Source organism: Saccopteryx leptura, chromosome 9 (genome assembly GCF_036850995.1).
Source record: "Saccopteryx leptura isolate mSacLep1 chromosome 9, mSacLep1_pri_phased_curated, whole genome shotgun sequence".
NCBI classification, from domain to species: Eukaryota; Metazoa; Chordata; class Mammalia; order Chiroptera; family Emballonuridae; genus Saccopteryx; species Saccopteryx leptura.
This window is the reverse complement of record NC_089511.1, coordinates 92,032,309-92,059,465: the sequence shown is the minus strand read 5'-3', so window position 1 is coordinate 92,059,465 and position 27,157 is coordinate 92,032,309. Positions and strand designations below refer to the sequence as shown.

At 43.4% G+C, this 27,157-nt stretch overlaps 1 protein-coding gene and 1 long non-coding RNA gene across 7 annotated transcripts; one reads left to right on the top strand and one right to left on the bottom strand.

Moving 5' to 3' along the window:
* On the top strand, window positions 1–27,049 carry NCOA4 (nuclear receptor coactivator 4). 6 transcript variants are annotated; one of them, XM_066348203.1, is made up of 11 exons: window positions 43–117; window positions 10,028–10,063; window positions 16,955–17,106; window positions 18,811–18,951; window positions 19,131–19,219; window positions 19,591–19,699; window positions 20,979–21,068; window positions 21,862–22,008; window positions 23,800–24,807; window positions 25,191–25,331; window positions 25,702–27,049. In XM_066348203.1, exons 2-11 carry the CDS (start codon window positions 10,054–10,056, stop codon window positions 25,705–25,707), a joined length of 1,893 nt encoding a protein of 630 aa, XP_066204300.1. In that variant the 5' UTR covers window positions 43–117; window positions 10,028–10,053; the 3' UTR covers window positions 25,708–27,049. The 6 variants fall into 6 exon arrangements, with proteins under 6 accessions (XP_066204304.1, XP_066204300.1, XP_066204303.1 ...); XM_066348204.1 differs by lacking the exon at window positions 43–117 and adding an exon at window positions 9,487–9,601 and having other exon boundaries at window positions 21,865–22,008; XM_066348202.1 differs by lacking the exon at window positions 43–117 and adding an exon at window positions 9,487–9,601.
* On the bottom strand, window positions 23,056–23,849 carry LOC136380445 (uncharacterized). The gene is made up of 2 exons (XR_010746950.1): window positions 23,714–23,849; window positions 23,056–23,316 (listed from the first exon to the last, which is right to left on the bottom strand). It is a non-coding gene; the product is annotated as an uncharacterized lncRNA (long non-coding RNA).
* Window positions 27,050–27,157: the final 108 nt, after the last annotated feature.

Below are 27,157 nucleotides of genomic sequence, written 5' to 3'. Positions count from 1 at the left end.
CGTGCGAGAAAGGCTGTGCTATCGCGAGAGCAGAGCCTTTCCGGACCTTGGCCTTTGTCAGGCTGTGTGTCTGCACCGAAGGTCTCCTCGGGTCACTCGGAACAACCCTTGTAGCTGGTAAGAGCCGAAGAGGCGAGGAGCGCGGGCGCGCACCCTCTGCTTTCCCGCCGGCGGCGGGTCCGGGCGTCGTGACCGTCTGACTGCGGCCGGGACCTGGCCTGCGGGACGGCCTCCTTCTCCGCGCCGCCCGCCATCCCGGCCGGGCCTTGACAGCTACTGGCGTTGGCTAGCTGTCGCCGGAGTCTCAGAGAGCTAGGCGGGGCCGCGTGCTCCAGAAAGTGCGTAACATGTGTGGTTTCCTCGTCAGCCCCGCGCTGTGCAGCCTGCGGACCGCCCCGCGGGGCCCTTCGGCGGCGGCGGCGGGACCGGCCGCCCGCTCTCTGGCACCATGCACGGGGGAGCGCCTCCTCGGCGCCCACACGTCCAGGTGGGGCGTGCGGCGGTGGAGACGCACACCCTCCTTGTCTTCGGGGGCGCAATGCCCCTAACGGGGACAACGGTCGCTGTGCGCACCGCCCGACGTGCCCTGTTGTCACTCAGCTAGGCTGGCGGGCCTGAGGGTGGACAGCTGTTTCTACCACGTGCTGTTGGGGTGTTGTTTCCCCACCACCGCAGCGCGGCTGTATGGGCGGCCGACTTGGGACGCTGCGGTACTTCCTGCAGTGATTAGGGGCGGGTAGTCATGTGCTTGTGTCTGCGCTGTGGCCCCAGCGGAATATTTGTCAATTTTATAGAACGCGGGACCTTCCGGGACTTACCCCGGTGGGGGCGGGGCGCAGGTACCTGTGGCTTAGGCGGGTGACTTGGTCTGTACCGTGCAAGATTTGCTAGCTTGCAGGTTTAATTGAGATAATATTTCTTGTATTTTATTTCTTTTCTCCCTCCTTTTTTTTTTTTTTTGTATTTTTCTGAAGCTGGAAATGGGGAGGCAGTCAGACTCCCGCAGGTGCCCGACCGGGATCCACCTGGCATACCCACCAGGGGGCGATGCTCTGCTGCAACCAGAGCCATTCTAGCGCCTGAGGCAAGAGGCCATGGAGCCATCCTCAGCGTCGGGCCAACCTTGCTCCCATGGAGCCTTGGCTGCGAGAGGGGAAGGGAGAGGAAGGAGAGGGGGAGGGGTGGAGAAGCAGATGGGCGCTTCTCCTGTGTGCCCTGGCCGGGAATCGAACCCGGGACTTCTGCACGCCAGGCCGACGCTCTACCACTGAGCCAACCGGCCAGGGCCTCTCCCTCTTCTTTTTAAATAATTTAGTTTTTTCATTTTTCTTTCCTTTTTTTTTTTTTTTTTGACAGAGAGTCAGATAGGAACGGAGAGAGATGAGAAGCATCAATCATTAGTTTTTCGTTGCGTGTTGAGACACCTTAGTGGTTCATTGATTGCTTTCTCATATGTGCCTTGACCGTGGGGCTACAGCTGACCGAGTAACCCTTTGCTCGAGCCAGCGACCTTGGGTCCAAGCTGGTGAGCTTTGCTCTAACCAGATAAGCCCGCACTCAAGCTGGCGACCTCGGGGTCTCGAACCTGTGTCCTTTGCATCCCAGTTAGACGCTCTATCCACTGCACCACTGCCTGGTGAGGCTAAATAATTTAGTTTTTTAAAGACTTTATTTATTTTTAGAAAGGAGAGAGAGAGAAGGGGGGTAGGAACAGGAAGCATCAACCCCCATGTGTGTCTTGACTGGGCAAGCCCAGGGTTTCAAGCCAGCGACCTCAGCCTACAGGTCAACACTTTATCCACTGTGCCACTACAGGCCTCCCCCCCCCCCCTTGTGTGGAACTTTTGTTCTAAAGGTTCCCAGAGAAAATCCTAGAGATCTAAGTTTTTTATATTTTGCAAACCTCTACAATTGCGTTATTAACTTTGGGCACACAGGTCTTTAAAAAGTGGAAAAGCACAGGGAACTGTGTGAGGAAAAGAAGATTCTCAAAGGGGGAGGAGATATTTTAGGACTCCCCACTCCATTTTATTCAATCAGCTTGGCTGTGCCAGAATCCCTGGAACCTCTATAGGGACTTCATAAAATTGCACAGAATATTTTGACACAAATCCTTCCTCCCACCTGAGAGTTACTGGCTGGTGTTTACCCTGTGAGCATACTGAGAGACATTCAAAGTCACTTGTAACTGCTAATGGACTTTAAATCTCAGTCTCTTATTTCAGTGGTCCCCAACCCCTGGGCCGCGGACCGGTACCAGTCTGTGGGCCATTTGGGACCGGTCCGCAGAGAAAGAATAAATAACTTACATTATTTCTGTTTTATTTATATTTAAGTCTGAACGATAGTTTTATTTTTTAAAAATGACCAGATTCCCTCTGTTACATACGTCTAAGACAGGGTATCTCCAAACTACTGCCCGTGGCTGCCCGTGGGCCGCATGTGGCCCCCTGAGGCCATTTATCTGGCCCCCACCGCACTTCCAGAAGGGGCACCTCTTTCATTGGTGGTCAGTGAGAGGAGCACATTGACCATCTCATTATCCAAAAGCAGGCCCATAGTTTCCATTGAAATACTGGTCAGTTTGTTGATTTAAATTTACTTGTTCTTTATTTTAAATATTGTATTTGTTCCCGTTTTGTTTTTTTTCCTTTAAAATAAGATATGTGCAGTGTGCATAGGGATGTGTTCTTAGTTTTTTTTGTAGTCTGGCCCTCCAATGGTTTGAGGGACAGGGAACTGGAACCCTGTGTAAAAAGTTTGGGGACCCTTGGTCTAAGACTCACTCTTCATGCTTGTCTTGGTCACGTGATACATTTATCCGTCCCACCCTAAAGGCTGGTCCGTGAAAATATTTTCTGACATTAAACCGGTCCGTGGCCCAAAAAAGGTTGGGGACCACTGCCTTATTTCATAGAATTAGTCTTTTCTGCTTAGTTGTTGGTGAATCAGTGGCATAAATTCTTCTCTAGATGGCAAGTTCACCATTATGTCCTCAGGGACTATTATAGTACATGTCAGGCCCTCAATAAATATTTACTGAATGAATACATAAAATCTTAAAATTTTATTTTATTGATTTGAGAGAGAGAGAGAGACAGGAAGGGGGAGAGAGAAAGAGAGGGAGGAGAGAGATGAGAAGCATCAACTTGTAGTTGCTTTTAGTTGTGCATTGATTGATTCTCGTAAGGGCCTTGACGGGGTGGGCAGGGGTCCCAGGGCTCAAGCTGAAGCAGTGACTCCTTACTCAAACCAGTGATCTTGGGCTTAAGCCAGTGACCTTGGGCTCAAGCCAGTGACTTTGAGATCATGGTGATGATCCTGTACTCAAGCTGGTGACTCTGCGCTCAAACTGGTGTTTTGGGGGTTTGAACTGGGTACCTCAGTGTCCTGTGTTGATGCTCTATCCAATCTGCTATCATTGTTCAGGCCATAAAAATCTTAATAACTAAATATAACAGTTCAGTTCAGTGAAGGAGTGAAAAACTGACAAAATAGGTTAAAACTTTTTTGCTTGTCTGTTTGGTAATACATAAGTTAAGTCTTAGTACTTGGACGATTTCAGATATCATGAGAACATAGTTTTGGGTACATAGTAGTTTTATTTTGGCATTATTGCTAGTCTTGCTTATGTGGAGATTACAGAGGACGGAAAATATTTTATCACTTGTTTACTTATGGAAACCACAAGATGTTTACCATGTAAAATTAGGGGTAAGTGGTATTACTGTGATGATAACTAAATAACATGTTTTTCTGTCCTTCACTGTATTATGGTGAGAAGTTTCAAATTGAAGTTAGGGCAGAGCTCCAGCTCTGAAAGCCTACCAGACTTCTGTGATGTCAGCTAGAATGTCTGTGGCACTACAAAATCTGAGGGGAAAAAAAAATCCAGAGTCAGCTGTAAATACAGGAATGTTTCCCCTTTAACCGATAAACCTGCTGGTGCTGTGGGTCTGTTTAGCTGAGCTTTGCCTGGTCTGACGTTAGAAAAGATTCTTATCTCAGCGACTCTCATGGAATCATGGTTTCGTTGGCAATCCCCTCTCCAGTTTTATCTTGTTTGAAAGGCAACCAAAAAAGATGATACTTAAGGCATCATTTCTGTAGTTTGAAAGGAAACTAAAAGTAACAGAAAGATTTCCACTTCTGAAAAACCTTCCTGAATTAATGAAGGCTTTACTGGGACATCAAGTTGATTATCTATGTTTAAAGCAGAACTATACCATACTTATTGTGACTGGTCTGAATGCAAGCATTTATTTATCATTTATTCATCCACTTATCAAATATATATTAAGCCTGCATTGGGTTTAAGGCCACAGCATCATACAAGTCCATGGACACTGTTCTCTTTATGTCAATTCAGGCTGCTAAGCATTTGTTCAGGATCTTTTAGAAATGGCACAGAGCCCATTGGTTATGTAGGTGATGGTCAACTGTAAGGCCAGTATCTGCGGCCACCATCACAGCCACCTGGCTTTTGTAGGTTCGCATTTAATTCGGGAAGATGGTAATGAAACTGTGGAGCCAAGAACTGGTGGGCCATTACCTTTATTCCTAGCTTACACTTGGCAAGCGAGTCAACACAAACACACTGGGCTCCAAAACCCACTCATCAAGTTTTCCTAGAATCAAAGGCCCCCACCAGTCTTATCCCCTCTGGTTCCCCATCTCCCTTTTCCTTTCTGCACAAACTGGCTTCTCCTTCAGCACCCAGCCATCTTGACTGCCTCCTCTCCTCCAATTATGTGGCCTCTTTCCCTTAGAATAACATGGTATCCTCCTTCTCAAAATGGCCTCCTAGCTCCTCCTTTTAAAACTTTTTGGTGTAAAAGTCCCCGGCCCAGCACACATTAGCGTAACCAAGCCCTTTCCCAAGCATGAAAGCAATCAGCTGTATCACATGAGAGCATCATCATGTGAGCAGTGGCCATTTTTAACAATAAGAGCAAAACCAGAAAAGGCATATTTTACAACTCATTTGCCCAACAGTCAACAAAACGTCAACTGGATTTACATAGTGACTATTTCATAAGGGTACATAAAAGAGTTGAAAGTTCTTGGCATCAGTTACATTTTAACAGACTGAAAATTCCTCCTTTCTAGCCATTGACTGAAAGTACAAAGGGCCATCAAATTTTAACTTTTCATTATTTAGAGGTATGTAGGTGTAAAGCCAGTAGCCACGGCCACCATCAGAGCCGCCTGGCCCATGCAGGTTCACATTTTATTTGGACAGACGGTAGTGAAACAACGGAGCCAAGAACTGGTGGGCCATCATCTTTATCCTAGCTTGTACCCCGGTGGGCAAGAAATACACACAGTAGGAAAACACTTCCCTTTTTATTCAGCCACTGACTTATCCGTTTTTCCTAGAATCAAAGGTTTCTAACCTCACCAGCCTTATTCACCTCTGTTCCGCATCTTCTCTCTGCATAAACTCTGCACAAACTGGCTTCTCCTTCCCTTCACCATCTTGGCTGCTTCTCCTTTCCTCCATGTGGCCTTTCTTTGCTCTTCTCTCTAATGCTAATCTTAGGAACTGAGAGAGAGCAAGCTCCGGGTATGCCCCATTTTATAGTGTAGAAATCAAAACCTTTAATCCAATATACAAACAAGGAAGTCTCTGATACAAAGTCACTTAGGGAGGAAAAGGCTTAGTCTTAAAACTAAGCCTTAGGGCAGGGGTTGGGAACCTTTTTGGCTGAGAGAGCCATGAACGCCACATATATATATTTTTTAATATTTTATTGATTGATTTTTAGAGAGAGAGAGAGAGAGAAGAGGGAGGAGCAGGAAGCATCAACTCCCATATGTGCCTTGACCAGGCAAGCCCAGGGTTTCGAACCGGCGACCTCAGTGTTCCAGGTCGACGCTTTATCCCACTGCGCCACCACAGGTCAGGCGAACGCCACATATTTTTAAATGTAATTCCGTGAGAGCAATACTACAACCTGTGTACATTAGGCATTATCTAATAAAAATTTGGTGTTGTCCCGGAGGACAGCTGTGATTGGCTCCAGCCACCCGCAACCATGAATATGAGCGGTAGGAAATGAATGGATTGTAACACATGAGAATGTTTTATATTTTTAACGTTAATATTTTTTTTTTATTAAAGATTTGTTTGCCAGCCAGATGCAGCCATCAAAAGAGCCACATCTGGCTTGTGAGCCATAGGTTCCTGACCCCCTGCCTTAGGGAATAACAACCCTGCCTGCTTACAGCCTGTCCCCACACCCAATGCAAACTATAAGCGAGTAAATCTATATATCATATTTACAAACTTATTTGACCCACAGTAGGTTTTTTTTTTGTATCTTCACAAAATGTTATACAGTGAAAGTATTTTAAATTAAGAAATTGTTTTCTCAGTATTTTTGGCACTAAATGCCTGAAATGGGATCAAGCTGCTCCTCCTGCCCCCCACTGTTCATTTGAAGTCTAAGGGATGCTTAATTGAGGGCAATGGCCTTTTGTGTTCCCTTTTTTTGTCTTGTGGTTTTGCTTTACTCTTATTCTTTACAAAAATAGCTCTGTATGCATAAATAAGAGCAAGTATTTTACATTTAAAAGATTAACTGAAAGAGGATGTCAGTGCTGTCTAGATTTGTCTTCTGGCCAGATTGTAGTGTTGCAGCAAAGTGACCCAGTGGAGGATGGACACCCAGAACATTATTAGTGGAAAAGAATTTATTAAAAAGTTGGCAGAGCATGTGGGGCTAGTAGCTTCAAAGACACGTGCTCCCTGAGGTTAATTTCTTACATCTTATATACCCTTTACAGAACACAGGTTTGCATGCAAGGGACTCGTGATCCCTTTGTAGAGGTACAGGTCAATCACACGATTTCAGGATGGGAGGAAGTTTAGGTAAGGTCAGAGAATAAGCATTGGAAATCACCCATTAAGGTCTTAAAAGCTTTTTTCTTTATTTTTAAAGAGACAGAGTCAGAGAGAGGGACAGATAGCGACAGACAGACAGGAAGGGAGAGAGATCAATTTTTCTTTGCAGCTCCTTATTGTTCATTGATTTCTTTCTCATATGTGCCTTGACCAGGAGGCTACAGCAGAGCGAGTGACTCCTTGCTCAAGCCAGCGACCGTGGGGTCGTGTATGATCCAGCAACCCCATGCTCAAGCTGGATGAACCTGCGCTCAAACCAGTGACCTTGGGGTTTCGAACCTGGGTCCTCCGCATCCCTGTCCGACGCTCTATCCCAGGGGTCCCCAAACTTTTTACACAGGGGGCCAGTTCACTGTCCCTCAGACCATTGGAGGGCCGGACTATAAAAAAAACTATGAACAGATCCCGATGCACACTGCACATATCTTATTTTAAAGTAAAAAAACCCAAAAAGGGAACAAATACAATATTTAAAATAAAGAACAAGTAAATTTAAATCTACAAACTGACCAGTATTTCAATGGGAACTATGGGCCTGCTTTTGGCTAATGAGATGGTCAATGTCCGGTTCCATATTTGTCACTGCTAGCCGTAACAAGTGGTATGACCGCGCTTCTGGAGCCGTGATGTGTGCGTCCCGCGTCACAGGAAGTAGTACTGTATATGAGTGACGCCGCGCTTTGCGGCGCCGCCACATACAGTACTCCAGGAGCACAGGATGCTCCTCTCACTGACCACCAATGAAAGAGGTGTCCCTTCTGGAAGTGTGGCGGGGGCCGGATAAATGGCCTTAGGGGGCTGCATGTGGCCCGCGGGCCGTAGTTTGGGGACCCCTGCTCTATCCACTGCGCAACTGCCTGGTCAGGCAAGGTCTTAAAAACTTTTAAGAAAAGGAGAGGAAGGGGTTTTTCAGATAATCTCCAGTGGGGTCCCTTCTCCCTGCATTCCTCCTCCTTCCTCCTCAGTGGAGGAGGGGTGGAGGGGGGGGGTCTGACTTCTCCTTCCTTCTTTAAAACTTTCTAATGTGAAAACCTCTCCATTAGCAAAATAATAGCCCTTCCCAAGCAGGAAGATAATTTTTGATTTTACTGACCACTTTTAGCTGGTGTTCCTAGCCCTCATTGTAAATCACACACAAGCACAAAAATCATATATTACAAATTTATTTGTCCAACATTCTACCCCCTTTGCTTGTTGCTTTCTACACCACAGGCATTCCAATGCAGGGAATGAAGTACAGTATACAAACAAATTACAGTAATAGTACAAGTCATACAATTTGAATTACAAAGGTGCCCTTTACAAAAATCTCTGAGTGCTTTGCCTAAACATAAAATGTCCTTGAAGCTTCTTTCACCAGGAAGAAAAGCTTCTTGGTACAGGGGAGCTTTCTTCCTTAGTAGTAACATGAACATGATACTTGTCAGACAGAAAGTGCTTACTGTGTGCCCGGCACTGTCCTAAACATTTTACACATAGTAATTCATGTAATTTTCATTGGGTTGGTTCCATTATTTTGCCTTTTTTTTTTTTTTTTGTATTTTTCTGAAGCTGGAAACGGGGAGGCAGTCAGACAGAATCCCGCATGCGCCTGACTGGGATCCACCTGGCACGCCCACCAGGGGGCGATGCTCTGCTCATCTGGGGCGTCACTCGGCTACAACCAGAGCCATTCTAGCACCTGAGGCAGAGGCCCTAGAGCCATCTCCAGCGCCAGGGCCAACTTTGCTCCAATGGAGCCTTGGCTGCGGGAGGGGAAGAGAGAGACAGAGAGGAAGGAGAGGGGGAGGGGTGGAGAAGCAGATGGGCGCATCTCCTGTGTGCCCTGGCCAGGAATCGAACCCGGAACTCCTGCACGCAGACGCTCTACCACTTAGCCAACCGGCCAGGCCTTATTTTGCCATTTTTACAGATGGGAAACTGAGGCACAGATTGGTTAAGTGACTTGCCTAAGGTTACAAGTGGCAGAGCCAGGTTTTGTACCAAGCGGGTGGGTCTCATTCACGACTGTGCATTGTGTTACTGTCTCTCCAGGCAGGGTTCTCAACCTCACTTCAGTAGTCATAGCTTCTAGAATAGTGCTTGGTATATGGACCGCGCTCAGTCAGCTCTTGTTCAGTGATAAGCATCCATGAGGTTAAAGCAACAGTGGACGGAGGTCGGAGGCCTGTAGGGATGGGTGAGAGAAGGGAGCAGAGGGACACGGGGGTGGGGGGTTCATTTGGAAGTGTGCCGGGGATGTCAGGTGTCTGAGAGCCCAGCAAAAGCCGTGGCTGACCGCAGCGCGCTGTCAGGGACCATCTCAGTGAGAGTCTTAAATTGCTGGCCAGGCACACTTCCATAGTAACCCGTAAGCCTCTACTGCCACTCGTTTATTTCCCTGTAGTGATTGGCAGCAAAGCCCTTCAATCTTAAACGGGTTGACATTTGGGGCGCGGGGTGGGTAGGCCCGCCCTCCGTGCGGAAGGCGGGGACCGGGGACCAGGGGGCTGGCGTGGGCGGGGACCTTGGCGCGCAGCCCCTCCCCCTGGGTGCTGCGGGCACGTCCGAGCCCCGCCCTGCCGCCTAAGTGCGTGCCCCCGCCACTGCCATAGCCTGTCCTGTGTGCGGGCCTGACGGGGCCCGGAACTCACTTTCGGTGTCCCGGGTGAAGTGCTGGGGTTCTGCGGCTGCGCGGCAGGACGAGCCTTCTAGGTATGCTGGGTGGCTCGGCAGAAACGGGGGCCCCGGCCGGGGGGATGGCCGGTCCGGGCTGAAGGAGCTGTGGGGAGTACCGCTGCTTTCGGACTGGCCGAGCCTTACTGGGCATTAGTGGTCAGTTTGCTGTTACTGCTGGGAAGTTAATGAGCTGGGACTGATTGCTCAGCGTTGCTGGTGTAAAGGCAGACAGATCTGAGCGCAGGCGACAGTCTTAAATATATTGTTGTGAGTTTATGACCTAATTTGCAGGCATTAGCTTCCTTTATCTGCGTGGTTTTAAAAAATTAAGGAGAATCAGATGTCGAATTTCGGAAAGAACTTAGTAAAGAATTAAAGTGGGCTGGGCCTAGCAGGAGATATAAATAACCCTTGATTTAATAAATGTATTAAAAACAACTTTTATTTTTATTTTAACTGAAGGAACGAACGTGTGAAGTGAAGAAGAAATGTCTCAAGGTAAAACTGCGGAATATTCACGATTATTTTATAATTTTTTTCCTGAAAAGGTTTACATCCAGTCAAATATCTGCTGGGTAAGGGTAGGTTTACAGTTGTGAGTACTTGAAACAGTTTATTCTTGTATTATTGTTAGTTATTATATTTATTTACATTACAACTGTAAACCTTCTTTTGCCAAACCATGTATGTGTAGTTAGGCTCTTCAAAGGTAACAAATTGCAGTTTTTCAAATTCAGTATCCATGGAACAAGAGGTATCTTGTAGATTCTGTTTTAAGGGCTTGGATTTCTAGCATTGATTAGGATGCCAGGAAAATAAATAAAAAGTGGACTTTTCAGTTTTTTGTTTTTTTTTTTTTGAGAGGAGGGGTAAAAAGGGAGTGGGACAGACAAAACTGGGAGCCACAGGGGGAGATGATCTGATCTGAGCCTTCATGCAGATGGACAGATGGAACTGAGTGGCTGTGATCCAGGTCTGGGATCAGAGCTGGGCTCTTGCTTCTCTCCATACTCAGCATTGGTGCTGGGCAGTGTTTTGATTATTCTGACATAGAAAGGTACTATTTTTTTTTTTGTTAGCATCACCCAAGGAAGAAGGTTCTGGTAAATTGTCATAATTTATCAAGGGCTATGAAAATTCAGGACTTAGAATCTTAATGGAAGTTAATTCCAATAGTAACCCAAATGTTACTATTTGGTAATTGAAATGATAATTTTGAAGTGTTAATTATAAATTTTGGTATTGGTAAAATAAAACTAATTTGTGTGTGGTAATACAGTAAAGGAAGAACGAGCTGGTCAGACAGGTGGAATCCAAAACTAGACAGTAGGAATCCAAATCTCTCTCTCGTGGCTGTGGAGTGTCATGTAGGTTGTTGAGATGATCGGGGCCTTGGTTGCTTCATCTTTGAAATGACAGTGCACTAAAGAGATGGTGAAGTGTTTTCCAACTTCAGATTGTGGTTTGTGGCAGTTACAAGTGGGTCATAACTCTGGAAATCTTATGGTTGAACCATGTGATAATGACTTAGCTTCATTTGTGGTTGGTTGCTCAATTCTGTTTCCATGATCTTCGGACTTGATAACAATGCTTTGTGCAAAGCATTGTGTAAATATGGTATATGTAGTTTTTAGAGCTCTTTGGGGAAAGCACCAGGTTTTCCTGGAGCTTTATTGTTGGAAGATTATGTGTGTTTCTCCTTCCTTTTCCCCCTCCCCTAAAGAACCCTAGAGCAGTGGTCCCCAACCTTTTTTGGGCTACGGACTGGTTTAATATCAGAAAATATTTTCATAGACTGGCCTTTAGAGTGGGACGGATAAATGTATCACGTGACCGAGACAAGGGTCAAGAGTGAGTCTTAGACGGATGTAACAGAGGGAATCTGGTCATTTTTAAAAAATAAAACATTGTTCAGACTTAAATATAAATAAAACGGAAATAATGTAAGTTATTTATTTTTTTCTCTGCAGACCGGTACCAAATGGCCCACGGACTGGTACTGGTCCACTGCCTGGGGGTTGGGACTACTGCACTAGAGGATTTAGAACTTCCCTAAGTTCTAAAAAGCACTTACACTTTTTTTTAATGAATCTTTTATTTATAAAATTTTTCATTTAATATTTTCACACCATGGTTGACCATGGAGCACTTCCACTTTTAACTTTGTCTCAAAAAATATATGTTTAAGGCAATCCTCTTTGGAAGGTGGTGGTAGGACAGTAGTTTGGGTTTTAAACAGGAATATGAAAAGACATTTTTAGTAGTCTTTCACTGATTTGAATTTTAGAATTAGAGCTGATTTGGTCCAGTCTTTTTACAGGTAAGAAAACAGGCAAACATGTGCATACTGTGTTTATGGCTAAATGATTATAAGTCAGGGCCTTCTCACTTCAAAGCCTTTTTTAGCATCTGCTGCTTTCTAGGGTCCAAAGGTGAAGGGTCAAAGGTTCCCATAACCCAGATAAACATAACAACAATGTATGGCCAGTAGCCATGGCCACCATCACAGCCGCCTGGCCCATGCAGGTTCACATTTGATTCAGACAGACGGTAATGAAACAACGGAGCCAAGAACTGGTGATCCATCACCTTTAATCCTAGCTTGCACTCGGTGGGCAAGAAATACACAGAGTGGGAGAACACTTCCCTTTCCATTCAGGGCTCCTAAAGCCACTGACTTATCCGAGTTTCCTAGAGTCAAAGGTTTCTATCTCACCAGTCTTAATCACCTCTGTTCCCCATCTCCTCCCTGCACAAACTCTGCACAAACTGCACAAACTGGCTTCTTCAGCACTCTGCCACTCTCTTGGCTGCTACTCTCTCCTCCACATGGCCTTTCTCTGCTCTCTCCTAGCATGGGCTCCTCTGCCCCATTTTATAGTGTAGAAATCAAAACCTTTAATCCAATATACAAACAAGGAAGTCTCTGATACAACTTCACTTATCTGAGGCATAATGGGATTCCTCATGAGAGTGCACCACCCCACATCATGCAGTTAGTCAAGGGTGTGGGGAAAAGCTTAGTCTTAAAACTAAGCCTTAGGCTATTAACAACCCTGCCTGCTTACAGCCTGTCCCTCACACCCACTACAAACTATAAGCGAGCAAACATAAATATCATATTTACAAACTTATTTGACCAACAAACAATAAGCGCAGTGTTGAAAAATACAGTCTGTAGGGTCTGGGTTAACTGCTAATAGGCAGATAATGTCTCACTTTAACTTTACTGTAGCCTTTTGTAGTTATTGTCATTTTCTCCATTTATTTCTATAGGAAATTGAGGCCGAAGAATTTAAGTAAATTCAAGGGTCTCAAGCTTTGCAAATGTAGCTGGACTTGAGTTTGTCAGACCTCGGAGTAACATCCTAACCATTATGCTTGCTACACTAGTGCTCGAACGTGGAACAAATGGTGGTTTGTTGAAAATGGCTATGTGAACTAGTTACCTCAAGTCTCTTTAAATGTGGCATTTCATAAAGCTAGCTCAGGCTTCATCTCATTATGATTTGAATTCAGCTGTGTAGTGAGGTTCTTGATTTCAGCTTTGATTTTCCAGTGCAAGAGGGTGAGCATTACACAGCTTCCATCTTGGAATCTAGGCTGAGGAAGGAGGGGCAGAGCCTAGGGCAGCAAAGGGACAAGCACCATGGCCGTTCAGAAATGAAGCGGGTTTTCTTAGTGGCTGGCAGATGGGCTCTAAAGACCTTGTTCTAACAAGATGACTATGTTGAAGACTGACACTTGTTTTAATTTGGAAACTTAATTAGTAAGTATGTGGGGGAAAGTGAATTTTACAACTTTTATTTTAATTTAAAAATTAAAAAAAAAGATTTTATGTATTCATTTTACAGAGAGAGGAGAGTGAAGTGGGGGGAATGAGAAGTATCAACTCATAGTTGCTTCGCTTGAGTTGTTCATTGATTGCTTGCCTTATATGCCTTGACTGGGCAAGCCCAGGGTTTTGAACTGGCGACCTCAGCGTTCCATGTCGATGCTGTGTCAATAGGCAAGGCAGTTTTGTAACTTAAATCTTATCCTGCCTTCTGTTCATAAGTGATAAAAGAAAAATCTAATTTGTGTACTTCTGCTATATTGTCCTCCTAGTAGGCAGTGCATGCGATTGAATTGGGAGGACTTACTTCAGGGATCCAGTATAGCAATACAGTCTGCAATACAGTCAGCATCGAGTTTGAATTTGTCTCCCACTTGACCTAGAGCTCTGGTTTTTTTGACTTTATGAAGCAACATTTTAACTTAATTTTATTGTTTAAACTTTACATTGTGCCAGGCATTGTGGCATTTCACACAAATGTGGGAAATTTGGCACAGGTGAAATTTGGTTAACACCAAATTTTGAAAGACAGTGAAATATGCCTTGCATATAACTAAGCACAGTGCCAAGTGAAGCAACTTGTGGTCATGTGGGAGCACTCCAGCTCTCTAGATCTGAGCTAGCATTTCACTTGTAATATGTAAGCATTTCTCAGTGTTCCTACAGTGTGTGCCAAGTGTATATATATGAATGCCTATACTTAAAAACAGGGCAGCTTACAGTATGAATAGGAAGGCAGCACAATAGGTACACCTGGTGTTTCAAGGGTGAAAAAATTTCAGGGATTCCGGTCAAATCCTGGGGAAAACAGACTGAGGTAACAAAATAACCAGGGAAGTTAGGAAGTTCCCTGACTCTTTCAGTTTCTTACAGGAAGTCTTTATGTGAAACTCCTGCTAAGATGGTCAGGAGAAAGCCTATGGGGCTTCTTCCTCCCACTGTTTTATGTTAGAAGATGAGGCTCACACTACTTTTGTCCCTTTCCAGCTTTGTGATAGCTGCCTGGTCCTAAACCTAGGCCTCAAATGCAGTTTAAGCCACAGTTTCCTTTGTTTCAGGTGAGCAGTCAACTGTTTCAAGGACTGGGTAGGCTGCTGTCCTGCTGAGGGCCGGCTGCTCTGAGGTCATTGCTGTTAGGACTGTTGGGATATGCTTTTTTTTTTATATATATATTGCCTCAGATTTCTCCTGTTGATCCTCCTCCTCTCACTTTGGGTGATTCTGAACATGTCTGCAAATATTTGAGAAGAGACTTTTCTTACAAAGGTTAAACAGCCTCTATTCTGAAGAAAATTTTTATGGTTTTCAGAATGCTTCCTTCTAAAGTGTGTTTTTATAAAGAAATTTCAAATATTGTCTAATAAATATGGAACAGATTAGTCCTGCGACAAGCATAGGAACGTGTAGGGTTTTTTTCCTAAGATTTAGCACACTGCTGCTAACTCAGACAGGGCTCACTTTCAGTTAAAATTTTCCATCCTTTTAAAAATACTCTTCCACTTTGTCCTCCCCCATTCTAGTTCAGAAAATTTACAGCGTTGTAGATGTTGTTTTGAAATCTGTTTCTTTCACAATCCCGTGTCATCTCCAACCTGAATGTCTGCCTTCTGTGTTTTCATCCGAAGAGGGAGAACAGTTGCGTAATTGAGAAAACAGGGACACACTCTAAAAATGCTACAAACTGGCTTCAGCCCATTATTCTTTCAGTACTTTCTAAAAATTTATCTTATGTTTAATTTAATTGTATTTTTATTTAGCCCATATTCACTTTGTCCACAAAGATAGCATACAACCTTGTCATAAGTCTTACTGTTGTCCAGATACATCATGTCTATAACATTGCATTGACTGGCCAGTTTATTAAAAGTATCCAAGGGAGTAACTTTGGTGTCTTAGGGCTTAGTGAATCCATGCTGGGCTACAGTGATCATTGCTTTCTTCTTCTTTTTTTTATTTCTTATTGAGAGGCTGGGAGGCAGAGACAAGACTCCCACATGTGCCCTGACTGGATCCACCTGGCAAGAACCCTACCAGGTGATGCTCTGCCCATCTGAGGCAGCTGCTCTGTTGCTTTAGTAGCTGAGGCGAGGCCATGGAGCCATCTTCAGCACTTGGGGCCAACTTGCTTGAGCCAATTGAGACATGGCCACAGGATGGAAAGAGAGAGAGAGAGAGAGAGAGAGAGAGAGAGAGAGAGAGAGACGGGTGGGGAGGGGTGGAGAAGCAGTTGGTTGCTTCTCCCGAGTGCCTGGACTTTTATACACTGGGCCAATGCTCTATCACTGAGCCAACCGGCCAGGGTCTGCTTTCTTTTTCTAAGTGTTTAAAAACCATTTTTTAAAATTGATCCAGGATAGACATCAGTGGCTTCTGTCAAACTTTGCTTCATTGCATTTCTTAGCTCCTCTGTTGCAGTCTCATACCACTATATCATTGTTTATGTGCTGTTCTTCCCACTTCGATATCTTACCTCTCGTAAACCTAAGCTTGTGAGAAACCACACTAATTTCTGTAAGTACCTTTCTTATGTCAGAATCCTATGAAATTATGTTAGATTTACATTTTTTTTAAATTCAGTGAAAGGAGGAGAGGCAGAAAGACATATTCCTGCATGGCCCTGATCAGAATCCACCTGGCAAGCCCACTAAGGGGTGATGCTCTGCCCATCTGGGGAGTTGCTCTGTTGCTCAGCAACCAAGCTCTTAGCACCTGAGACAGAGGCCATGGAGCCATCCTCAGCACCCCGGGGCCAACTTGCTCAAGCCAAGGGAGCCATGGCTAGAGCCATGGGAGGAGAAGAGAGAGAAAGAAATGGGTGAGGAGGGAGGGGTAGAGAAGCTGATGGTCGCTTCTGTTTTCCCTGACCGGGAATCGAACCCAGGATGTTTATATGCCATGCTGACACTCTCCCACTGAGCCAACTGGCCAGGGCCAGCTTTACATTCTTGAGAGCTTCCTAGCTATGAAGCCAGCTCTAAGTTGTTTCAGAATTAAAAAAAAAACCAAAAACATAAAAAAGAAAAAATAGATGAAAAATTCTGTCTTCTCAATAAATTTAAGTAAATGCCAGATCTAAATAATGTTCTAAACTGTTTACAAGCTTTTTTTTTTTTGCAGCTTTTCTTCTCAAAGTAATTATGGATCCTTGTAGACTTTATAGTTTTCACCTCTAAATCTAAAAAACAAGAACACATGCCCCTTTATGACTTCATGTGTATTCTAAATAGAAACTTAACACTCTGATGTTCTTTCAACTCTTTGCAGGCTGTATGCACTATTGATTCAGAAAAATGGGTGTATTTTTTCAGAAGTAGCTGTTTGCATGTAAAGTATTACTAAAGTTTGTGACAGGAACACAATAGTGGCGAGTGGAGAGAGGAGGCATTATTTATTCAGATCATACTATGTGTCAGGTCCTTTGTTGGAGTAATGTAAGCAGTTAGTAACTGGAAGCTGGTTGGAATGATCATTTGGGGGATGACTGAAAGGTAGTTTTTGGTTGTAATTATGGTGTAATTTGGATTGCTTTTTTTGTTGTTTGTTCTCTTTTAAAGGAACAGTGAGCAGAATGAGTACCTCCCAGGACCAGAATGGCTCCAGCAATAGAGAACCCCTTTTGAAGTGCTGTGATGCACAGAGGGACTTGGAGCTTGCTATTGGTGGAGTTCTCCGGGCTGAACAACAAATTAAAGATAACCTGCGAGAGGTGTGATGTGCGCTTTTCTCTTGCCTTGTCTGGACTCTTATCACAAGGATATAGCAGTGTTTTTCAGCTGCTGGTCTGCCAGAAACTTTGTACGGATCTGCGAAAGAGTGAACCACACCCTGATGTAGGAAGATCCAATGATCTTAGTCGAATTCACTTATGCTCAGGGTGATGCCTGCCTTAGCAGTCCCCAAAATAATTCTCCTATTTTCACCAGTCCCTAAGTATAAAAATGTTGAAAACCACTGGGTTAAAGCATGGCCAAAGGCTTGGCTTCTCCATGCCAACCAAAATATTATACCCCATGCCTCTTGCATGGTCTGCCTGAAGTGTTGATGCCTTGGATTCAAAAGGGAGATAAAGCTGACTTTAGAAGAGCCTCAGAAACCTTGTACCCTTTTAGAGAATTTGTTCAGCACATATTTTTGATTGCTCCTCTGGGTGATTCCTGTGCCAAGCATTGCCATCAATAAAAAAAACCAAAATCAGAACAAAACAAAATGAATGAGCAGTGTACTGGTGTAGGAAGGATGGTACTGCATCTTGTCCTCTCCTATCTTTTTTTTGTGTGTGTGACAGAGAGGGACAGATAGGGACAAACAAGAAGGGAGAGAGATGAGAAGCATCAATTCTTCATTGTGGCACCTTAGTTGTTCATTGATTGCTTTCTCACATGTGCCTTGACTGGGGGGGAGGGAAGGGGGCTATAGCAGAGCGAGTGACCCCTTGCCCTTGGGCTCAAGCTGGTGAGCTTTGCTTAAACCAGATGAGCCTGTGCTCAAGCTTGCAATCTAGGGGTTTTGTACCTGGGTCCATTGCGTCCCAGTCCGACGCTTTATCCACTGTACCACTGCCTGGTCAGGCTCCTCTCCCATCTTGTAACTTGGTAGTAGCATGGTTTTGATGGTGGCATGGTTCTGTAAATGATTTTATATTTTCGAGCAAGCAAGAATGAAATGTTTGTTCCACTGGCTTTGTAATATTCTGATGAATGGGTAGACCAGGGGTCCCCAAACTTTTTACACAGGGGGCCAGTTCACTGTCCCTCAGACCGTTGGGGGCCGGACTATAAAAAAAACTATGAACAAATCCCTATGCACACTGCACATATCTTATTTTAAAGTAAAAAAACAAAACGGGAACAAATACAATATTTAAAATAAAGAACAAGTAAATTTAAATCAACAAACTGACCAGTATTTCAATGGGAACTATGCCCCTCTCACTGACCACCAATGAAAGAGGTGCCCCTTCCGGAAGTGCGGCGGGGGCCGGATAAATGGCCTCAGGGGGCCCCATGCCGCGGGGGATTCATTTCCTGCCGCTCATGTTCATGGTTGCGGGTGGAGACAATCAAGCTGTCTTTTTGGATAACACCAAATTTTTATTGGATAATGCGTAACGTACACGGGTCATTATTGTATGGCTCTCATGGAATTATATTTTAAAATATGTGGTGTTCATGGCTATCTCAGCCAAAAAGGTTCCTGACCCCTGCCCTATAGACATCAATCATTGGACAGCCAGAAGGAATTGTGACTCCCAAAAGTTTAAGAACCTCACTGTTCTATGGGAAATGTGTTCTTTGGGCTTAAGACACTAATGAAGCTAATATTTATTAAATTAACTTAATAAATTTATTAAATATAATTAATATTAAATTAATTTATTAAGTATTTTTTATTAAACAATATTTTTTCCTAGATTAAAGCTCAGATTCACAGCTGCATAAGTCGTCACTTGGAATGCCTTCGAAGCCGTGAGGTGTGGCTGTGTGAACAGGCAGATCTCCTCTATCAGCTTAAAGAGGAGGCGCTCCAGCAGCAGGCCCAACAGCTCTCCTGGGTACGGTGGCTGCAAGGCTGTGATTGGTTTGAGCTTGGTTTCTGGTTTTCTAGAGAATGCCTTTCCTGTATTGTAGCATTAATGTAGACGAGATAAAAGTTTCATCTGAGGTACTGTTTGTTGAGTACACTTTGTGCTTTGAGGATCATTGTGGCTACATGGTTTCATTTTTCTTACAGCAACTAGGCCAGTTCAATTGTCTTATTCATCAGCTGGAGTGCACCCAGAACAAAGATCTAGCCAATCAAGTCTCCGTGTGCCTGGAGAGGTAAAGACTAGTTTTGCTTGTTTGATTTTTGGTGCTTTGACTTTGGTGTATTAAAAAGAAAAGTCGGTATTGTAACCCATGGTATGTATTGGATTTACTTGACTTCTCTGTTTCTGTGATCAGATCATCTGCTTTATATATTTAATATTATACTCAGTGCATGGTTAAGTCATCTCCCTTTGGTTGAGAGTCTTAGAAAAGCACAGGCATTTCAGATAATTCACAATTTGTCTTTGTGAATTATCTGAATGAAGTTGAAATAGATGCTCCTTAAAAATAGTCAGGTTTCATTTATTTATTTTTTGTTTTGAATGAAGTTGAAATAGATGCTCCTTAAAAATAGTCAGGTTTCATTTATTTATTTTTTTCAGACTGGGCAGTTTGACCCTCAAACCAGATGATCCGACTGTCCTGCTCTTTGAAGCAGACACAACTTCTCTGCGGCAGGCCATCACCACGTTTGGGTCCCTCAAGACAATTGTGAGTAATACTGATGGCCCATAGTGTACTTCTCAGGTCTGTGGCCTCACAGATGGTCTTACAGCTGTCACATTTTTACTATGATTAGAGGCTTTCTTGAGATTTTGATGAACTTCAGAAATTTCACCTCCTGATTAAGTTGACAGAACATTAATTAGGTTGGTAGTTCTTGAAATGTGATACTGACTCCTGGACAATTGCTATAATTCATCTTATATTTCTTTAATTTACCTTTGACATATTTCTTATAAAATTTATGGCTTAAGCCCTGAACGGGTGGCTCAGTGGAAGAAATATTGTCCTGGTGTGCTGAGGTCGTGGGTTTGATCCCTGGTCAAGGCACGTATGAGAAGCAATCAGTAAGTGTACAACTAAACTAAGTAGAACAACTAAGTGTGTAATAAGGAGTTGATGCTTCCTTCCCCTCCCCTCCCCCCACCTTTCCCCCTCCCCTCCCCTCCCCCTTCTCCTCCTCTCCCTCCTTTCCATTCTCCCTCCTCTCCTTCCTCCTCCCCTTTTCCCTCCCTCTCCCTCCCTCCTTTCTCTCCTCTCCTCACCTCCCCCCTCCTCTCCCTCCTCTCCATTCTCCTTCCTCTTTTCCCTGTCTCAAATCAATGGAAAAATTTAAAAAATTTATGACTTGAATGGTGCTTCTTATAGAGAACCAAACACGGTCTCATTTGGATCTTGTTAAAAATAGTATGCTACTGGCCCTGGCCGGTTGCCTCAGTGGTGGAGCATTAGCCTGCTATGTGAAAGTTCCGGGTTCGATTTTCGACCAGGACACACAGGAGAAGCGCCCATCTGCTTCTCCACCCCTCCCCTTCTCCTTCCTCTCTCTCTTCCTCTCCCACAGCCAAGGCTCCATTGGAGCAAAGTTGGCCCCAGGTGCTGAGGATGGCTCCATGGCCTCCACACCTCAGGTGCTAGAATGGCTATAGCCACAATGGAGCAAAGTGCTCCAGATGGGCATGCCGGGTGGATCCTGGTTGGGTGCTTGTGGGAGTTTGTCTGACTGCCTCCCCGCTTCTAACTTTGGAAAAATACAACAAAAAAATGTAGAATGCTACCAATTCTGGTGAAATGTCTTGTATGATGATACTTATGTAGTAGAGTATGATTCTCAGACTTGATAACTACTTTGTAAGTCATAGAATTTAGTGTAAAGAATATTTATTCTATAGGTAGTAATGTTTTGCTTAATACTTTTGAAATCTAGGAATTACAGTTTCACTTTTTTTGGTATGAAAGTATAACATTAATTGCTTTTATTTTGTAGCAAATTGCTGAGCACTTGATGGCTCATGCCAGTTCATCAAATACTGGACCCTTCATGGAGAAAAGATGCAACATCCCATTGCCAGAGCAGGTAACATGTAATTCTGTTTCTGAGTTTTTACTTGGCTAATACTTCTTTTGGGTTGTGGCTAACTTACCTTTTTTTAAAATAACATATATTTGTAAAAAGACACCAGTGATAATGAGTTAGTTTATACAATTAAATGAAATGCTTTTCTTGAGACTGAATGTGAAACATAAATTTAGAGGTTTTATAGGTGTTAAGAGAGAAAGGAATTATTATCCATTAGTTCATAAAAATTGTCATCCGCTCTCTGATTAGTTTGGTTTCCTCTTGGGGATCCTTTCTTTATAAATTCATAGAGATGATTTACTTTTTTTTTTTAATTATTTCATTGATTTGAGAGAGGAAGGGAGAATGAGTGAGGGCAAAGGGGTTGGGAGGGAGGGAGAGAGAGAGAACCATCAATCCATTGTTCCACTTAGTACATTCAGTTGTGCACTCATTGACTGCATCATGTACCTATGTCTGGGGTTGGACACACGATCTGGGTATGGCAGTGCGGGGATAGGTGGGTGGGGAACAGCAGTCTAGCCACTGCACCACCCAGCCAGTCGGAGGATTTACTTCTATAAAGGCATTTTGAATATAGGTTTCTAGAGATTGTGAGTTGAGGAGAACCCTGGAGCTCAGCTATACTTCTTGTTTTATAATTGTGAAAATGGATACTTAGGGAGGTCATGTAACTTTTGAAGGATTGGTGCCAAGCCAAGATTAGAGAGCTTGGGTCTCTTGCTTTTGTGGTGTACTTTCTGCTCCCTCTGACATTGCCTCGTTAAGCAGCAAAATATTGTGTGATTAGCAGAAGTCAGCATCCAGCACCACAGCTGTCCCTCTCAGTGAATGGCTCCTTGGAAGTAAACCTACCAGTGGTTCTCAGGCTCCTCATATGCCCAGCACCCATCTCCAGGATTGGCTCATGCAAAAGCAGACCTTGGAGAACAGTCAGGTGTGTGGTTCCTTTCTCGTTTGAGGTAGATGCAGTAGTAGTAGATGGCGTTAGTTACTAATAGTATGTCTTGTTTAGTTTTTTGTTCTGGCCTGGAACATGCATTTTTAATAACTTTTAATATAGTAATGACAACTCTTCACCATAGATAGAAAACAAGGAACTATATAAAGAAATATAAACCCATAATCCCAACATGTAGAGACAACTCAGTAACATTTTTATTTATATACCTCATTTTTCTGTGCATACATATACTTTTAAAATATCCTGTAAATCTTATTTTGGCTAGTAGATTTATTCAAACATGAATATTTCTGTTACTTATTTTTTTCATAAAATCCTTAATAGTATATAATGTTTCATCGATTGGCTATAACTTAAATCTCCGGTGTTTCTGAGTATAAACAAAGTTCTTCTAAACACCCAGGAGCTAATTATTTGTATACAGGCTTTGTTAGTTCCTTAGGAATAAAGTCCTAGAAACTGCATTCCCTGATTAGTTTTAGGTACATATTGCCAACTTGGCTTTCTAGGAAATTGATGCCAATTTGTAGTCCTACCAGTTGAGTATTGAGTGTTCTTGCTTCCTCAAAACTGCGCTAATAGTGGTAGTTACCAGTTTGTTCCTGCATTTGACACAAAATAATTTTGTTTTTTGAGTTTCTTTGATTTTTAAGGGAATTGAATTTTCATGTTTATTAGCCTTTTTAAAAATGATTTGCCTAATCATATCTTTTGCTCTTTTTATTCATAAAAGCATATTATGTAGAAATAACTTCCAATCTATGCTATAAATGCTTTCTCCTAGTTTGCCTATAATATCTTTAAGTTTTTTAAATTGCAGAATATATTTTCAATGTGCTCAAATATATATATATATTTGGTAACATTGCACCTGAGAAATCCCTTGTCTCTTGGCTTAAATTTAGAAATATTGGGCAATGCAGTTAATAGGCAAATAGAACTTTTTTTTTTTTTTTTTTTTTTAAGCAATAGATCGAAGGATAGGGACTGACAGAAAGGGAGAGAGATAAGAAGCATCAATTTTTCATTGTGGCACCTTAGTTGTTCATTGATTGCTTTCTTTTGTGCCTTGACTGAGGGGCTCTGCAGAGCAAGTGACTCCTTGCTCAAGCCAGCAACCTTAGGCTTCAAGCCAGCGATCTCTGGGCTCAAGCCAGTGACCATGGGGTCATATCTATGATCCTAGCCTCAAGCCAGCAACCCTGGCTCAAGCTGGCGACCCTGGGGTTTTGAACCTGGGTCTTCTGTGTCCCAGTCCAACACTGTCCACTGCGCCACTGCCTGGTCAGGCGGCAAATACTTTTTTTTTTTTTAATTATTTTTTTTTTGTATTTTTCTGAAGCTGGAAACGGGGAGAGATAGTCAGACAGACTCCCGCATGCGCCCGACCGGGATCCACCCGGCACGCCCACCAGGGGCAAAGCTCTGCCCCTCCGGGGCGTCGCTCTGCTGCGACCAGAGCCACTCTAGCGCCTGGGACAGAGGCCAAGGAGCCATCCCCAGCACCCGGGCCATCTTTGCTCCAATGGAGCCTTGGCTGCGGGAGGGGAAGAGAGAGACAGAGAGGAAGGAGGGGGGTGGGGTGGAGAAGCAAATGGGCGCTTCTCCTATGTGCCCTGGCTGGGAATCGAACCCGGGTCCCCCGCACACCAGGCCGACGCTCTACCGCTGAGCCAACCGGCCAGGGCCACAAATACTCTTATGATTGAATCTCAAAGCAGTAACAATGTTCTGGGAAACTAATGTTGTGTACTTTTTGTGCAGACTTCTGCCAGAGTCTGCAGTTTCTTCAGTAATGCCTGGGGCAACCTAAAGGGCCTGGAAAACTGGCTCCATAAGAGTCAGCAGCAGGCTGAAAAACCAAGTTACCCAAAGGCTAATGGCTATTCTACCACCAGCTCTTTCTTCACTGGTGCTGAAAAGGTTGAAGATCTAGAGCTTCTTGATCGAGATGCAATGGATCTTTCTGATTGGCTAGTGACTCCTGAGGAGTCCCCAAAGCTGGAGAATGGGAGTGATGACTGTGAAGCCAGTGAGAAGTGGAAACTCTTGTTCCAAGTGTTCCAGGAGCCCTACAGGGTGAGTGACTGGCTTGTTAGGCCCGATTCCTGCACCAGCTGTCAGGGCCACCAGCCCAGAGGTGTGGAGATTGAAAACCTGGGCAATCTGAAGTGCCTGAATGACCACATGGAGGCCAAGAAATCCTTGTCCACTCCCAGTCTGATTATCGAGGACTGGCTTGTCCAGAACCACCAGGACCCATATAAAGTAGAGGAGGTCTGTAAAGCCAATGAGCCCTGTACCAGCTTTGCAGAGTGTGTGTGTGATGACAATTGTGAGAGGGAGGCCCTGTGCAAGTGGCTGCTGGAGAAAGAAGGGAAAGATAAGAATGGTATGCCTGTGGAACCAAAACCTGGATCTGAGATGTGTGCCGACTCTCTAAAACCGTGGCTCTGTCCTTCCAGAAAAGAGGTGACAGAACAAGCTAAGACACCAAAGCCAATGTCTCCCTCTAGAATTGCCGATTCCTTCAAAGTGCTGAGGAACAGTCCCTTGTCAGAGTGGCTCACCACACGCTCATGCAAAGAAGGACATACCATGGAAGTGCCTAGTACCGAGGATAGAGCTGGCAAACAAAAGCTTCCGGGCATGGCGACCATTTCCTGGTGTCCCTTTAACGCAGCTGACTGGGTCTCGCCAGGAAAGAAGACAGGAAACATCAGCCAGTTCTCTGTAGGAGAAGATAAGTGGCTACTTCGAAAGAAGGCCAAGGTGGGTACAGACATCAAAGTAGCACCATTTGACACGTTTAATAGATTTTTACTTTCCCAATCCCAAACCTTGCAAATGGTCCAGATCCTAAAACATGTTAAATTTGTGTTAAATATAAATTTTGGTGCCATGTTAGCAACAGAATGATTTATGATTGTTCAGACTAAAATTTCAGGTTCTCAATCCCCATCCTGCAGAGAGAAAAAAAAAAAAAGCCCAGCCAGTTTTATTGCTATTGCTATTTATGGAAAAGATTTAGGGGCAGAGGAAACTGTGGTCACCTTTACTCTTATTAGAAAGAATACCCAGCGTTTACATCTTTTTTACAGACACTGTATTGGGGAAATTATTTGTAGCAACCCGCCATTCTTGTCTTCCTGCAGGAAGTACTACTTAATTCACCTCTCCAGGAGGAGCACACGCTTCCCCCTGACTGCTATGGCCTCCCAGCAGTTTGTGATCTCTTTGCCTGTATGCAGCTTAACGTAGATAGAGAGAAGTGGTTGTATCAAACTCCTCTACAGGTGGGTACCTGCCTTTTGCGTAAATATTTGATTTCACTGTTTTTGTCTTACGCATGAATTCACTTTGCCCACTGAACCATATTCCTACTATTGGAATGAATATTAAGCAAGTGAGGCTAGGAGAGAGGGAGATCACAAAATTTCATGTATTTCATTTGAACTTGCTTTATGATAACATATATTTCACTTGAACTTCCTTTATGAAATGACTAGGACATACTTGAAAGTAACCTTTCAAGATGTAGTTGGGAATTTTTAGAGCCTGTGTGGATTCTAATAGCTTCAGAAATGAATGAGCCAGTGCTTTACAGTGAGAAATGTTTTTATCCTACAGTGAACTGGGTTTTTATCTGTGGATGTTTCTTTTCAGATGTGAAGGAATGGAGTACTAGAGTCAAGCAACTTTTCTGCAAATCATACTTCCATGAGCCGAGTGACTGCAGCTTGCCAAATCATTGTTTTTGGGTGTGACCAGTCAGCTTAGTTCCTTTCCTGCCTAATTCTAAACTAGTGAAGAGAAATAAATGATCAAATTATGAGTTACTGTGTAAAAGAAAAAGGCTGTTTGTTGATGCTGAAATGATTGTTTCTTCTTATAGTGTTAACTCACCCCCACACTAGAAATCTTAGTATTTCTTTCATAACCTTCATGGCTCCTTAGATTGAGTTGTTACTAATACATTAAAACACTATAGTTTTAACAATTAAATAGTTCTATAACCAAGGTATTGATGTATTATTTAGAATGCTTCCTTGCTATGGGTTTTTTTTCATTAGCGGTAGAAATTTTTTCTTCTATTTAATGCATTATGTATTTCACACAACTAACCTTGAGAATATAGCTATTTAAAAAAAAACAAAAACCAATGTATGTATTAACATTGTGGTATTTTTTGACATTAATTACAAAACATTTAGCCCATATGTCAGATTCTACATGATTTTCTTTTGGAAGAAATTTAGCTACTGCAGATTTTGTCATTCCTTCTCTAAATGTTATTAAAGTATCTGGAGCAGGGGTCCCCAAATTACAGCCCGCGGGCCACATGCGGCCCCCTGAGGCCATTTATCTGGCCCCCGCTGCACTTCTGGAAGGGGCACCTCTTTCATAGGTGGTCAGTGGAGGAGCATAGTTCCCATTGAAATACTGGTCAGTTTGTTGATTTAAATTTACTTGTTATTTTAAATACTGTATTTCTTCCCGTTTTGTTTTTTTACTTTAAAATAAGATATGTGCAGTGTGCATAGGGATTTGTTCATAGTTTTTTTTGTAGTCCGGCCCTCCAATGGTCTGAGGGACGGTGAACTGGCCCCCTGTGTAAAAAGTTTGGGGACCCCTGATCTAGAGAGCTCTTTTAGAAGGGCTCTGAAGTGCTTTAAGCAGATATGCAGGGTGGTTCTAACCTCTGAAAATACTCTGAAGAATGCAGGCAACAGTGCCTCAGTGCCAATTGATCAAAGAATAAAAAGACATTGGTAGTGTAGTGTCTGAACTAGCATTAGCCCAAAGGTCATTCATTGGTGCATCCTGTGTAAATGGAAATTGAGCCTGAAACTTGGTGCTTTTAACTAGGGATACATTAAACATCCTCTTATTTAATACAAGCAGTGTACCTTTTCCTCTAAAAGAATAATGCAGTTTGTATTTAATGTTTAGTGAACAGGCCGTTATGAACACTTGTGCCTTGGAGTGTTTATTAAAGCTTTATGAAAACTGATGTTTTCTTAGTATCTGAGAGTCATGTCCATGCTTTAAGTTTCTCTGAGGAGAGAAATAGGATTTACACTGTTTTTAAATTATCTGATATAGGTACCTACTTTCCGGG

Bases quoted from the DNA above. Each gene is read 5' to 3' on its own strand.
- NCOA4 (XM_066348203.1), top strand. The intron at 19,220-19,590 runs GTAAAGACTAGT...TATTTTTTTCAG, and splicing joins GTCTCCGTGTGCCTGGAGAG to ACTGGGCAGTTTGACCCTCA. The intron at 22,009-23,799 runs GTGTGTGGTTCC...CTTTTTGTGCAG, and splicing joins AGACCTTGGAGAACAGTCAG to ACTTCTGCCAGAGTCTGCAG.